The following is a 16,574-nucleotide window of genomic DNA, read 5'->3' as shown; positions in this document are numbered from 1 at the left end:
GTGGGTAATTCACGTTGTCCACATCGCGAAGTGAGTAAAAATTTCGGACATTGTCCGAATTCGGAATTTGAGTGTAACATATTTAGAGAATTAACATATCGGAAAAAAACGGGAAAAATTGGGAGAAAACAGGTTTTTTTCCGTTTTTTTCCAGACCATCGGAAAAATTGGAAAAAATGAAAAATTTTGAAAATATTTTTTAATTGAGACTTAAGTGTACTTGAACTAAGAGACTTTAATTGTAAGTGTCAAACCGAAACTTCAAAGGTAGAAAGCACATTATTTAACCAAATTGCTCAGTGGTATATTTTTATCTGAGTCTGAATCTGAATCTTCAGACTAAGCCTCTGATTCAGACTCGATTTCCGCTTCACCATCCTGAACGGATAACACATGATTTTTGTCAGTCTCTTTTAAAAGTGGATGTGGTCTAGTATCGTAAATAAATATCTGTTTTTCGTTTATAACCAAATTTAAATGAATAGCAACAACTTATAAATTTTATCCTGTGATAACATATTTTTTTGCTTGTATATATGAGGCCGTGTAAAGACCAGTTTCTTTCTGAGGAGGCGGAAGATGGAGGTCCATTTAAAATTCGGGAGGCAATTGGCGTAAGTGGCTGCGATGTACATAAACCTTGTTACCATATAACGGGATTAGTACTACATATTTGCACTATCCCATAAAGAATTTCGACTAAAAATCCAGTTTTTGTTCTAAATTTGGCTAGATTTGCTACCATCTTCCCTACATCTAGGTTTAGACCCAGTCTTTTCACCTCCAGTTACAGTTATCGGTAAGTTTATCCGGCAGATTACATGTAAATCTGTCAAATAAACTTCCCGATAACTAGTTATTCGGAGGTGAAAAGACTGGGCCTTAGTGAACAACCCATTTCAGAAATGAAGTCTATGGCTTCCATTAGTTGGTCTTCATTCAATTATTCTTCTTTAAAGGGAGCATCAAGAGGCTGCAAAGTGAATCAGCTTAGAACAAAATTCGTAGCGTTTTTCAACATACATATTTTAGCAAGCTTTCGATAAGAGAACTAGTCTGGTTAACTTGTTGGGTAATATTTTTTAATATTGTGTCTTTTATATACCTACTTAAAGACAAAAGGCACTTCTGATATAGATCTATCGAATTCTACTAAATTTAACGATTTCGATACGGGATGCCGAATTTGTTTAGTATATTGTAACAAATGTCAATTTTTCCGTATTTTTCCATTTTTTCCTGTTTTTTCCGGAAAAAAACAGGTTTTTTTCCTGCACCCAATTTTTCCGGATATTTTAAATCTCTAAACATATATACTAAATGATTGCATGATATTAAGTTGTATTATATTTATTATATTTTATTGATTATTTATATATTACGGTTAACTGTAAATGATCTTAAATCTTTGACACTTCGACAATTAATAATGCTAGTGATAACAATTTAAATTTAAATCATGAGCAAGAAGAACGGATAAGTGAGCCACTTTGAACTTCATCTTTCCTCAATTACATCATTCCTACTAATATACCATTTATAATTACATCAGTCCTACTATTAAAATATATTTAAGGTTTTTATATTCTGCAAAGCTTCATGTTATATCTCTATCAGATGGTTTTCGCAAACAGTTGTGTAATAATTAAAATTCATTGTTGTATTAAGTGACCATGGTATAAGAAAGTTTCATTAAATATTCAAATATTCTTTAAATGGAAAAATTTTATCGGCTACTAAACACAATATTTGGAGAAAATCTCTATTTCAGCTCTTCAACTGCATTTTGAAAATAATCATCCATCAGATGGTCTTCCGTTTACATTACGTCCACATCTAAACCGTATTGATCATACAAGCAAACTAAGCAAGCAGTATAATACTGAACGTTTCTCTGTAAAACGTTTTTTCCATTGTAAAATTCTAAACCTGAGTGTAAAAGACACCGCAGTATAATATGCTTTCCGCCCAGATCACCAACACAATTTAGAAAATTCCACCTTGTTGAAAATGCTTCAAGCCTTTTTTCATCATTTTTCAGAGTTTGGCACCTAAATAAAAATAGTTACTTATGACTTATGATATAAGTGTTAAAAAAATAATTTTAAGGCACGCATGTGAAGGTTTGCAGAATGAGCGAAGCGAATTCTGCAATTCACATGAGTGCCTTAAAAATGTAATTTTAACACGTATATCATACAATATTTTTTCTACAAACGTCTTATATATGAACAATTATAATTTATTCCTTCTCAATTACAGGACAATACCTACAAAAGCTTTTACTTGAACTTGACTGACATTCCATTTGTATATTTTTCTTGGCATTACATCAAAACTGCCTATACTGTCAATACGTAAATCATAACAACTATAGAATAACATCTACTTTTATTGTTGTATATTCTAACAAATTTTAATAGTTTTTTTCTAGAAACGTGTTAAAAATGCAATAATACAGTTTAAATTAAATTTTAAAAAACCTTCTAAAAAACCTTTTTCAAATTGCGCAAGTTGTACTGTTAATATTAATGTTAATAAATGAAATATAAAAAATATTTTGACGTTTGTTGTCAAAATTTGACATTTCAATTTTAACTGCAGTGCCTTAAAAATTGTAAAGCACTAGTGCTTAAAAGTGACATTTTTAACGCTCGTATGGAGTGCTAAAAGTTGCATTTTTAACACGTTTGTAGAAAAATTAAATTACTTTGCATAATTTTATGAATAACTCTGAAATAATTTTTTTATTTTTATTTTAGAAGATTGAATCAATATCGGAAGTTGAGAAAGATTCTATAGATGCAGTCTAAAACTATTGAAGACACATTATCACCTCCCTTAACACTCGCAGGACCAACCTTTTAGTAGAAACAGCAAGGACCAAGGAGGGTCAATAAATGTCCACACACAAATTAATCAAGAACGTGCTCATTTATTTAAACTAATTTAAAAAGAACACTTTTATATTAAAAATATCACAAGGAAAAATTCCTGTATTGGCTGTATACCATAAATCACAAAAAATAAAAACCTTATTTTGTAAAAGGTATATATATTTAAAATCCCTAAAGAGGGCTGTATCACAAAACGTTTTCGGAATCAATATTCCATCATCAGTGTTATCACAGGTTTACATGCTTTAAGTCACCAAAATGTACGGGTAAAAACCCTTAAATTGATTTTAAACAGTTGGGGTTACATTATATTATCTGATTTTGAAAGATGTTTAAAATATTTCCAGGTTAACCCCTGGCATCACATGACATCAACCATATTGGTTGGAAAATTGAAGGTACACCTTACATGGCACAGTTTAGGTGACAACTGATCGGAATGACCCCCGGAAGGATGTCATTACCAGAGTCTGGTAATGGCATCCAGGCGTATGCCAGGGGTTAATCAAGAAATATTTTAAACGTCTTTCAAAATTAGATAATATAATGTAACCCCAACTGTTTAAAATCAATTTAAGCGTTTTTAACCGTACATTTTGGTGGCTTAAAGCATGTAAACCTGTGATAACACTAATGATGGAATATTGATTCCGAAAACGTTTGGTGATACAGCCCTTTTTAGGGATTTTAAATATATATACCTTTTACAAAATAAGGTTTTTTACTTTTATATTATTTCTAGACGTTAATGAATCTGTTAAAAGATACGAATTTATAATTTACCCGGAGTCTTCGGCTTCAGTAGAATTGGCATCATCGTATGATACACAGAAACCTTTTAGACTTCTTGCTGTGCTTACCGCATCTGCATACATACTTGCATTTTGAACAAACCATGGTTGTTTTTGCCCACTTATTGGCCTTTTTCTATTAGATTTTGCTAATTTGACACATGAATGATATCGTCCCTTTCCATTGTGAGATGGTGTTGAAGATATTCAAGTGGATTATTTATAGTCCACTGTCAAGTTTTTCAAAGCAAGAACAAACTTCAATAAAATGAGAAAGGTACTTGGTGCAAGAGAACTGAAATTAGACTTGAGAGTTAGGCTGGCAAGGTGTTATATTTTCTCGACTCTGCTTTACGGGACACTTAACGCATCGACTACTAAAAAGTTGGAAGCATTTGAACTGTGGGTGTATAGAACAATCCTGAAGATATCATGGACCGAGCATATAACAAACAACGAAGTCATGAGAAGAGTCAACAGAAGACTGGAAATATTGGAAACCATCAAGACACGAAAGCTGCAGTACTTGGGGCATGTTATGCGTAATGAGAGATAAAACATACTTCAGTTGATTATACAGGGGAAAATCCAGGGCAAGAGAAGTATAGGAAGGAGACGAATCTCGTGGTTGCGTAACTTGAGGGAATGGTACGGATGCACATCAACCAAACTATTCAGAGCAGCAGCATCTAAGATCAGAATAGCCATGATGATTGCCAACCTCCGTCGCGGAGATGGCACATGAAGAAGAAGTCAAGTTTTTATAAAAGTATGAGGAAATGAATTAAATTATAGAAATGCTAATTATGCTATCTAATAAGTACGCCGACAACTACTAATTATTTGAGATTTTTAGGAACAAAGGAATTTAGAAAGTCGGATGTAATGCAATGTTGTGGATACTTTTTAACCCTCCTTGGTCCTTCTAGGGTTAAATAACATATCGATGACCACAAAACCAATCACGCAATAATTAACTTCAAATATCACAACCCCAAAATGGTTAACAAAAGGGCAAATGGAGCAAGAGAGCTTTACAAGGGTTACCAGAATTTGCACAAAAATTAGATGAAAACCTAGTAAAGAAGAGATCAATGAGTTTTATTCTGTTGGCAGGTCCGTGTCGTGCTCGTTGAAGAAGCTGCCACAAACAGTTGCTTTGGAATCGATGGCATGCATACACTCATATCTTATGCGTCAACGGTGAAATTCACATTCCCAGCAAACCCAATACCTTCTTCCTCCGTCTCAGCAAGTACTTATAAGCTGCAACCTCGATATCAAATCTTTCATACAAGGTATGAGAATAATCCTCGTGATACCAATTTACATTCAAATCATCAGCTAGAGCAGGGTTTCCCAACCTTCTAGCAACTGCGTACCAACTAAAGCCCACAACCCTAATTTTTTTTAGAAACATATTTACTATCAGAAACATGTCCATTGGCTTGTTTTATTTTAACTAAATAATTAAAATAATTAATGTAACTTTATATTAAATTATTATTCATTCACTTTTCCAAGCCTTTATCAAGACAATATTACATAGACTTATTTGTCTATTATCTTTACTAATTCTTATATAAAATTACATATATAGATATATGTGTTATACAATTAGTACAAACTACAAACTATCAGCCAAAAAAAAATACAAATCAACATTAGTCATTGCGTTTTGAGATTAATGCAAAGCTTGCTGCAGTTTGCGTGTGAAACTGTCAATTGCAGGAGTAATTGAACTTAATTTTGTTTAGTCGTGTTCAATATTTGTTGGTCTGTTTTTTTAAACACAATAGTTAAGAAAAACCAGTCTCACACAAGTAACTAGTGACAAATGGCGTCAAAAACATTATAGCTTGTCAGAAGAGCATTGGATACTCGGATTTACACCCGATTCAAGATTTCTCTTTAAGATTGTCTCGCATAGAACCGTTTTCTGTTAGATCGATGAATGTTTCCTGCACCTTACTACAACCCATTTTGTGAGGTTCCTGCAAAAGGATTTTTGATCCAGTCAAGTTTGGAATAATCTTCAGAGAAATATTTATTAAAACTTTTTTGGAGAGATTACAAGTGAAGAATTATATCAGCAACCACATCTGGTATTGAACATTGAAGATATTTTGAGGAGTGCAGGGACAGTTGAGTCAGCGAGCAGTACCCGACCCGAGGGACCACACTGACACTTCTGCAGACAGAGGTTCAGGGCAATCGTTTATTTCATCCACGCGACACGTACCACCTGAAATCTTCCCGCGTACCACCAGTGGTACGCGTACCACCGGTTGGGAACCCCTGAGCTAGAGGAATGGATGTGGTGTTACACAATACAAGAGGGTAGGTGTAGTCGATTCGCTAATCTGAGACACAACTGTCTACACTACAATCACAATAAAGATGCATTAGAAATAAACAAGCACGATAAGCGACTTGGGAGTGCTCCTCGAACATTCAACTTGTCTTGGTTTGTTTATTTCTATTTAGTGCATTTTTATTGCGATTGTAGTGTAGACAGTTGTGTCTCAGATTAGCAGACTATATCAAAATTTGAAAACGGGCGTGTTTTTATTTCTGATTTTGTACATAGAGTGTAAATTTCTACTGGCATGTATTGCTGTTACAAAATCTCGTGAACCTAATTCATTCATTTGGTGACGTCAGTATACGAACGAAAAGATTGAATCCGACATTGCTGAAAATATCAGGGTGCAGATGGGACCCTGTCGCGCAATTCGCAGCAAATAAAATAGTCGTATGTTTTTAGGCTTCATTTTATTTCGATTATACATAAGCATTTTCAAGGTTCACGAGGTTTTGCACCAACTCTACATAGAGCTAACGCAACCACTGGCACCAATAATATAATAGGTACATGTGTAAACTCTTCTTCTTCTTAAGGTGCCGAGACCGCTTGTCGATCGTTGGCTCTCATGTTGCCCAGCATATTAACAATCATTGTCTTATTTACAGCCGCACGAAATAGTTCAGTGCTAGTTTTCCCAAACCATTGGCGTAGGTTTTTAAGCCAAGAAGTTGTACGGCGGCCCACACTTCTTTTTCCCATTATTTTACCTTGCATGACAAGGTGAAGTATGTCATATTTTTCTGGGTGACGCATTATATGACCAAAGTATTCCAATTTGCGCCTTTTAACCGTGTTCACTACTTCGCAACTTTTATTCAAACGTTGCAAAACCCTTTCGTTTGTGACTCTTTCTACCCAACTGATCTTCAGAATACGGCGGTAGACCCACATTTCAAATGCTTCTAGGTTTTTTAAAAGCGATTCTGTCAGTGTCCATGCTTCGACCCCGTAAAGTAGTACTGGGAATATATAACATCGGACCATTCTTATGCGAAGTTCCAAATTTAGATCATGACTGCACAGGATTTTCTTAAATTTCATAAGACTTGTTCTTGCTTTGGCAATTCTACTTTTTATTTCTGTACTAGGGTTCCAGCTTTCATTAATATGAGTACCCAGATATACAAGATTACTTACTCGTTCAATTGAGTCATTACCGATTGTTACGTTATAGTTATTATTATTTACGGCTGCCTGTTTACTAATAACCATAAACTTTGTTTTTCTTGCGTTGAGTTTGAGTCCATATATCGCGCAGAATGCCACCATTCGGTTCAATAACGCTTGAAGATGTTCAATTGATCCAGTCAGCAACAAGGTGTCATCTGCGTATCTGATATTGTTCATAAGCATACCATTAATGAGTATTCCCTCTTTTGTGTTTTCCAACACTTCATTTAAGATTGTTTCAGCGTAAAGATTAAACAACATTGGTGACAATATACAGCCTTGTCGAACTCCGCGCTTGATTTTTACTTCTTCAGAGCACTGATTCGCAACCCTAATACATGCAACCTGGCCCCAATACAAATTTGCGATTATTCTAATGTTCCTACCGTCCAGACCGGTAGTTTTGAAAATATGTAGCATTTTTTCATGGCGAACTTTATCAAAGGCCTTTTCAAAATCAATCGCGCACATGAAAATGTCATGATTTACATCTCTGCATCTTTGAATTAAAACTTGAGTTGCGAATAGTGCATCACGCGTTCCAAGGCCACAGCGAAAACCGAATTGAGTACTTGAGATTCTTTCCTCAATTCTTCTATATGTTCTTTGATGAATTATTCTGAGAAACGTTTTCAATACATGACTCATTAGGCTGATGGTGCGATAGTCGCTGCATTTTGTGGCTCTGTGTTTTTTTGGTAGTACAACAAATGAGGATTTAAGCCAATCTTTAGGAATTTTTCCGCTTTCGTAGATTAAGTTGAACAATTTCGTAAGTATCTTAATGCCCTCGGCACCTAAAAGCTTTAGTGTTTCTACGTAAATCCCATCTGGTCCGATCGCCTTGCCGTTTTTTGCGTTCTTTATAGCGTATTGCACTTCTTCCTTAGTTATTGGAGGACCGCTTATGTCATTTAGCGTTTCTAGTTCGCTTCTTTCATCATCGAATAATTCCTTTATATATTCTGTCCATCGTATTAGTTGACCTTCGATATCGATTATAATTTTTCCGTTTTTATTTTCGATTAGTGGAGGATTACATTTTTTATTCAGTCCTGCAACTTCTTTCAGTTTTTTGTGCATATTGAATGCGTCATAGATACGCTCGTAGTTCTCAATTTCTTTACATTGTTGTTTATGCCACTCTGATTTAGCTGATCTTATTTTTCTTCGAATCATACTGTTTAGCTTTTTGTATTCTGTCAGATTAGCATTCTTATATTTTCTTCTTACATCCATTAAATTCAATATCTCTTCTGTCATCCACTGTTGCTTATTCATACGCTGATTTTCCATTAGATGGTCTTCTTGGACTTTTTCCAATGTTTCTTTGCATGACTCCCATAATTGTTCTTCTGAATTTTTATTTCCCAATTTCTGAAACTGATCTTCTAATTTATCGGTTACTATTTCTTTCACTTCCGCATTTGAAAGTTTATCTTTGCTGATCCTAGGAGATATTTTGTGTTTTTTAATCTTTTTAAATTTAAGTAATACTTTAGCTGCTAGTAAGTTGTGGTTGGAGGGTACATCCGCTCCTGGATATGTTTTGGAGGACAAGATAGCATTTCTATATCTTTTTGATATACAGATATAATCAATTTGATTTCTTACTATTCTTCCACAAGTGTCCATAGGAGATTTCCAGGTGTAAAGTCGTCGCTTAGGCAAGTCAAAAAAAGTGTTGGATATTACTAATTGTTTTTCTACACAAAATCTAATTATTCTATCTCCACGGTCGTTTCTCGTTCCTAAACCAAACTTGCCAACGACATCTTCTTCACTACCTCTTCCAACCTTGGCATTGAAATCCCCCAATACAATGTTTATATCTTGGCTTCCTGTGAGTGATAATAAATAGTCTAGATCTGAATAAAAGCTTTCGACAACTTCATCGTCATATTGTTGTGTAGGTGCATATACCTGAATGATGTTTAAGTCTGTACGATTTGTTTTTATTTGTAACATTATTAATCTATCTGAGTATAGCACGATATTTTTTACTGATTTTGCGACATTTTGTTCTAAAATAAATGCCACACCATTTCTATGTTGCGGACCTTCTTCACCAGAGTAGTAAATTTCATAATTATCTATCGTCATATGGCCAGAACCCGGCCACCTCATCTCGCTTATACCTAAGATATTTATATTTAACCTTCGCATTTCCTTGATCGTATTGTGAATCTTTCCAGATTCAAACATACTTGTAATATTCCAAGTCGCTATTAAACATTCCTTATCTATTACCAAATTTGATGAATTACAGGGAATTCGCTTGCTGACGACTGGGGAAACCCTGCTGTTTCCCACGCCGAATCTTGGATTCCGAGTCCCATGATTAGTAAATATATTTACATTATTAACATCTGTCATCATGAGTTACTAGGGAAGTTATAATCAGGTAGTTTCCCGTTGCTTTCCTGATTCCAATGCCGTTGACTGGATTTTCAGCTCATCCGCCTTCGGGGCCGATTTCTCAACCCCAGGACAATAGAGTGCCCTTCCGTACCTCCTGGTAACGGTTGATTGCTTATACCGGCGCACATTCGGTTTTTATTTAGGTTTAAGTTCGCAGTATCGCAGCCGGTTAAATCATTATTTGATTGTCGCCTGCGACTTTATGGCACCGCACCTGTTACACTGACACAGCTGCTGTCCTGTGTCATGTCCTCAGTTGATCCGCCGGTACTTATTTGGCGAAGCCTTATTCGTACCTGTCCTGTATATCTACAGGAACGTTCCCTATCAGCCATTGGGACGCTCCGTGTTGGGGTTAAGGACTTCCCCATCCAGGTCTGTCTTTCACAAAGTACTGAAAAACCCCTACCCAATTCAGAGCTCTTCCTCCATGCAAACTAGACCTAGCACGGTGTGTAAACTCACCTTTATACAAATTAAAACATGCAAGTATATTCAGTAAATTAATTTTTGTAGATGTAGTGCCTAAATAATCTATTACACCAAATTAATATTATTGATATTTCTTAAAATTAGGAAGTAAAGACATCGTTATTTCAATAAGTGGATCACTAGCTATTATTATCAAGAAATGAAATATAAAATACAGTCAACATCATATCGGTCATAACCTTGTCCAAATAATGATACAATAATATCAACATTGTGAATTAATCAAAACTACGGTGAATAAATAAACTAATTATTTAGTTAAAATGAACTATTTTATTTTGGCAGTTTGTTTTCTTCGTATACTTATAGTACATGTCACATGTCAAAGGTAAGAAGTTTTTAAATATTTTTCATCATCTATGTCATTTATGTCAGCATGTTTTTTCGGCTCAGTGATACTTTTGTAACTGTTTGAGAATTTTTCTTAATAATTAACTCATTGCATTCTTCGGTTGTTTATTTATATCAATTTATATTCATATAACAGCCCGACTTCAATAGTGCCATAACACTTAAAAATGGAAAACATGTTTTTGGCCTAACACGTTCCTTTAACATGTTTTGGCCTTCATTGTGAAATACTATCATATTAAAAAATGAATGGGTTGCATGTGAGTCCATACTATTGTAGTAAAGAAAAGAGAGACGTTCTCACAAACAATTTATTTTACAACTGACGACCGGTTTCGCTGTCTACAATATTCACAGCATCTTCAGGTCACGGTAAAAGTAAAATTAAATGCTACAAATAACAAAAAACCAGAGTTAGTTAAGTGGTCTGGTTGAAATCAAAGGGTAATGATCAAGCCAATATTAAAGTATATATATTTATGCATACATATAAATACTAACATGTACGTAAATATGGTTTACAACCCTCACACTCACATACATGCACGCATTCAAATGTAGTGGCAACAAAAGTATGTTAAGTATAAGTATAAATATAAAATATACACTTACTTTCCGGTATAAGGGAAGAAAATAGTGGTATTCAATATCATACTTTTTCTCTATATTATGCTAAAGGGAGAGACGGTAGAGGGACAGATTTGAATGTAATGCATTAACAAAACCAAAATAATTGGCAGGATCTTGAGGGGATTAGTAAGGAAACACGACATTAAACCGTGAAACCAAAAAAAATGTTAGTTATATATTATAAAGTGATGTTATTTTATATATGTGTGTATATTTTAATTTAGTTGGGATTATTAGATGTTGTTCTGGATGTTCTAGAACTAATAGATGTAAGATTGGTTGTGCAATTTTCCTAAACCAGAATTGGTCAGTTGTGTACTAGTTGTGGTGTGATTGTGAAAATATTTTAATTTGTTTTGTTGGAGATATTGAAATTAAATTGAACAATAGTAATTATGTAAAAATTTGCTAAAATCTTTTTAATATTGAAAGTGTCAAACAATAAAATCATTAATAAATAATTCAGAATTAAAGTCAAGTGTAAAGGTAACAATGAAATTAAATTTATAGTAATATAAAGTTATGATTATTTGTACATCAATGAGATTTTATGTGATATTACTTACTGAAAAAGTTAGAAAAAGGTAGAAAAAGGCAGAAAAAGGCAAATATGAAAAAATCATTCATTTATGTTAATATCTGTTGAATGTAATAAATAGTTGAGTAGATTGAAAGTTAATCTCAAAAGATCTTTGAAAAAGTTACCTGGTTGAGCTGAATTATATGGTTTCTTTGTAAAGTTAAAAAAGTTTTGAAAAATTTTTTTGTTTTAAAGTCGATAAATAACACATAACAGATTCTCGAACGCACACAAAAGAGATGGACATAACAGGAGTTTGTGAATTTTTGATGAGGAAAGCAATCTGTGTACTACTACATCTTATTTCTTTTCGATTTTTAAGAAATGTAAGGAGGAATATTAGAGGAATTTTTACATCATATCGGTCATAACCTTGTCCAAATAATGATACGTGAATAAATCAAAACTACGGTGAATAAATAAACTAATTATTTATAGTCCAAGTAATGAAGCTTAAAATAGGACAAAACCTCGCAATTTTTACAGAATGGATCGATTTGCTTGAAAATTTGAGAATAAGTAGTGGATAGTCCAAGGATCAAAATCTATATGATGCCAAAAGGCGCTTTTACCATGGGGGTGGTTGCCACCCCATGTCAAGGGTGAAAATTTTTTATTATATTTTGACTGCAAAAGTTGGTAAAAACATTCATTCTAAGCAAAAAATGTTCTCTACATTTTTTTGATAAAATTAATAGTTTTCTATTTATTCGCTATCGAAAGTGTTAGTTTTATATTAAAAAAATTAATGTTTTTAATCAGTTTTCTGCAAATAACTCAAAAACTTTTTGTTTTATCAAAACCACTTTGCTTAAAAAAATGTACCTTTTGAAAAAATCAACAAAATCGTGTTTTTAAATTTTCTTGAAGAGCAATAGTAATCGAGCTATACTTTAATATGTTTATGTCTTCTTCGGCAAATGCTAAATACTGTAGTTTCAAAGTCAAAAGACGGGAAAACTATGCATTTTTCGAGGATCACTTGTTTAAACTAATTTGAAGTATTTAAAAATATCTATCTTCAAAAATAAAAAAAAGTCTTTAGCTCAAAAATTAGGTGGCTTATAATGAAAAGAATATCAGACCCTATATTTTTCAGCGAAAAAGTGATCGAAAGCAAACCCATAATCACCACCCTGATTAAAATTAGTCATTGACCTTATTTCGTCTTCTTTACTTATGTATTATTAATAGGTTCTAGAAGTTTAACTGGTTTAGAATGATTAGTTTTAAAAAAAAATGGAGTAAAAAGCAAATATCGAATTTTTGAAGTTTGGTAAAATATTCCCTTTTCTTCAGAATAGAAAGATTATCATCAGAGATACAAAAAAATATTTAATACAAAAATTGTAGCTTATTTAATTCCTAAGAATTTAGTTTGCAAAAATTTTCTATACGGTAAAAATTGAGTGAGCTATTGACAATTAAATCTTGTAATAACATGCAAAAATCACCTTTACCAACCCTTTCAAAGTCACCACTTTTTGCGACTGAGGATTTTAAAAGGATTTGGTATTAACAGTCTTATGGATCTTGTAGAAACCTACCAAATTATATTTTAACAAACTTTCTAAGATAAAAATTAAAAAGGTTACGGTTAAAAAATCAATATATTTTTTTCAAAACAAAAAAAAAAGAAATCTAATTGGAAGCATAATAATATGAGTTAGCTTTGCTTTTAGTCATTGGCCTTATTAATTCTTCTTTATTTATGTATTATTAATAGATTTTAAAAGTTTGACTGGCTTAGAATGGTTAGTTTTTAAAAAACTAGAGTTAAAAGCGAATAACGACTTTTTGTAGTTTGGTAAAAAATGCCATTTTCTTCAAAATAGAAAGATTAGCATCAGATATACGAAAAAATGTTTTAATATGAAATTGTAGGTTATTTAATTCCCAAGAACTTGGTTTGAAAAAATTTTTTCTACGGCAAAAATTGAGTGACTGGTAAATGAGTATATATCGAAAAACATTGACTTTTTCTATATAAAACTAACACTTTCGATAGCGAATAAATCGAAAAGTATTAATTTTATCAAAAAAAATGTATAGAACATTTTTTGCTTAGAATGAATGTTTTTATCAACTTTTGCTTTCAAAATATAATAAAAAATTTCCACCTTTAAGATGGGGTGGCAACCGACCCCATGGTAAAAGCGCCTTTCGGCATCATATAGATTTTCATCCTTGAACTATCCACTACTTATTCTCAAATTTTCAAGCAAATCGATCCATTCTGTAAAAATTGCGAGGTGAAATGCTTCGGTTCCTGGACTATTAGTTACAATGAACTATTTTATTTTGGCAGTTTGTTTTTTCGTATACTTATTGTACATGTCACATGTCAAAGGTAAGACATTTTTTAATATTTTTCGTATTATCAATTATGTCAGCATGTTTTTTCGGCTCAGTTATACTTTTGTAACTGTTTATAGAAAATGAATGTTTATGTTTATATGAGAATTTTTCTTAATAATTAACGCATATTGCATTCTTCGGTTGTTTATTTATATCAATTTATATTCATATAACAGCCCGACTTCAATAGTGCCATAACACTTAAAAATGGAAAACAAGTTTTTGGCCTAACACGTTCCTTTAACATGTTTTGGCTTTCATTGTGAAATAGTATCATATAATTTAGTTATCTTAAGGTGCATTTAAATCAAAGCGAACACGAACGAACGAACGAAGGAACGAATTCGTAGGTGTTCGCTTGATTATTCGTTCGCTACAAAGTAGGACCATTTACATTGAAGCGAACGTTCGCATTCCTTGATGATCTGGAGTGCATATTAGCCTAATAAAATAAAAAAAAAATCAAAATGTAATTCCGTACAGATTGGAACAAATTTTATATCAAAGTTTAGGTGAATAAAAAGATATTTTCAAAAAGTATCCAAATCATATAGGGGGATCATCATCATCATCATCATCAACCCGTACGCGTCCACTGCTGGACATAGGTCTCCCTCAGCTCTTTCCATTCATCTCTATTTTGTGCGGCTTGCATCCAGTTACCGACAACATGTTTCAAATCATCGGCCCATCTGGTTAGTGGGCGTCCTCTGCTCCGTAGTGCTTCTTCTCGCGGCCTCCACTCGACAATACGTTTTGTCCATCGGTTGTCTGGCAATCTGGCGACGTGTCCTGCCCAATTCCACTTAAGCGACGCGATTTTTTCGACAGCGTCTGTTGTTTTTGTTCTACGGCGTATTTCTTCGTTTGGGATTCGGTCTCTCAGGGAGACACCCAACATCTGGCGCTCCATAGCCCTCTGAGTTACGCGAATCTTGTTCACTACCTTTTTTGTTAGTGTTAATTTTTCGGCTCCATAAGTGAGTACAGGCAACACACATTGGTCAAAGATTTTCCTTTTGAGGCATATGGGCAAGTCCGATTTAAATACATAGTTAAGTTTACCAAACGCTGCCCAGGCTAATCCTATGCGACGTGGGAGTTCGCACGTCTGGTTATCTCGTCCCAACCGAATTTCATGTCCTAAGTACTTATAAGATGTAGTCTGCTCAATATCCATTCCATCAACAACAATATTACGATTTAGCACCAGATTAGTCATTATTTGCGTCTTGTTGATATTAATCTTTAGTCCGACCTCTAAGGAAGCGTAATATAATTTGTTCAACATTATTATTGCATCATCCATACGATCGGCTATAAGGACAATGTCATCTGCGAATCTCAAATGACTGAGCTTCTCTCCATTTATATTGATACCATATTCGTTTAGATCTGCCTTCTTAAATGTGTGTTCTAAAAGGGTTGTGAACAGCTTTGGTGAGATGGTGTCTCCCTGCCGTACTCCTCGCTGTATACAGAATGTATTTGTTTGTTGTTCAGACAGTCTTACGCTAGCCGTTGCCGTTTGGTAGATATATTTGATCATGTTAATGTAGCGATGGTCTATTCGGCATTCTGTCAATGCTTTTAACATTTTCTGCTGGCTTATGGTATCAAATGCTTTCTCGTAGTCCACGAATATCAGTGCCAATGGTTTGTTGTATTCCGCAGACTTTTCTGCGAATTCCGCAGAATAGGGGGATCATTGTTTAAATAATTAAAAAGGGGTCATTTTTGCACAATATTTTCTTTTTTAGCTGCTGAGGTAATTTACATTTCAATGAAGGCCTTTAGGATTTTTTTGCAAAGTTGAAGAATAAATATTTCACCTAAAACTTACTAATTCAATTTGACCCCCTATTTATTTAAATATTTATATAAAATTTAAAAATCAAATTTGCAAAAAATTTTTTGCGTTTTAAATAGGCACTATAAATTATTTTGTTTAATAGTGAAGGTTGCGCTATGTTACCAGTATTAAGTAAAAAAATTGGTTAAAAAATATTTTATGAGCATTATTATGATTATTATACATATAAACATTATTTTATTTTTATGTATGTTTTCGATAAATCTATCGCTAAATTCAATTTTCAATTTAGCTCCCCATAAAATGGCATTTGAAAATTGTTCTAATTTGTTTTTTTAATATTGTCGCGGGGATTAAACATTTTGATATGCCGTTTCGATAACCAGTTTCCTGGTAATTTTTCACCAATTAAAATTTTTTTTGTCGTTTTTTCTTCTTTTTTTTCCTTATAGTAAAAAACATAGTTTTGCTTATACAGGTTGTTTCATTAAGAATGTCCAATATCTGTGTCGTAGATTCTAGACCTCAAAATATTAAGATTTAATCAAAATCACTTAAATAAAATATGGCCCCTTATTGAGTTGCAGGGTGTTTTATTTAAAAATTTAAAAAATATTTTTGCACAGTATTCTAAAACTATTCGACGTATCCTTTTCATACTTGGTAGAAAGTGTAAATACTATACTCGCTATGAAATTTTGTT

General features: G+C 33.3%; 2 protein-coding genes across 4 annotated transcripts in view; one reads left to right on the top strand and one right to left on the bottom strand.

Moving 5' to 3' along the window:
* The window catches only part of LOC114330762 (TBC1 domain family member 1), a 537,565-nt gene that overhangs the window by 170,150 nt on the left and 350,841 nt on the right, over window positions 1–16,574 (bottom strand). The gene's annotated exons all lie outside the window — the stretch shown is intronic.
* Window positions 4,847–16,574, top strand: part of LOC114330763 (fasciclin-1-like) — a 74,049-nt gene continuing 62,321 nt past the window's right edge. Inside the window, exon 1 of one of the 3 annotated variants that reach the window (XM_050648468.1) lies at window positions 4,847–4,986. In XM_050648468.1, the coding sequence (XP_050504425.1) occupies window positions 4,862–4,986 (125 nt within the window). In that variant the 5' untranslated portion in view covers window positions 4,847–4,861. Of the gene's footprint in view, window positions 4,987–10,292; window positions 10,468–16,574 lie in introns of those variants that run through there. The other 2 variants (XM_028280175.2, XM_028280176.2) reach the window with 2 other exon arrangements.

Source organism: Diabrotica virgifera, chromosome 4 (genome assembly GCF_917563875.1).
Source record: "Diabrotica virgifera virgifera chromosome 4, PGI_DIABVI_V3a".
Taxonomy (NCBI): domain Eukaryota; kingdom Metazoa; phylum Arthropoda; class Insecta; order Coleoptera; family Chrysomelidae; genus Diabrotica; species Diabrotica virgifera.
The sequence above is the reverse complement of the archived record's forward strand: the minus strand, read 5'-3'. Positions and strand labels throughout refer to the sequence as shown.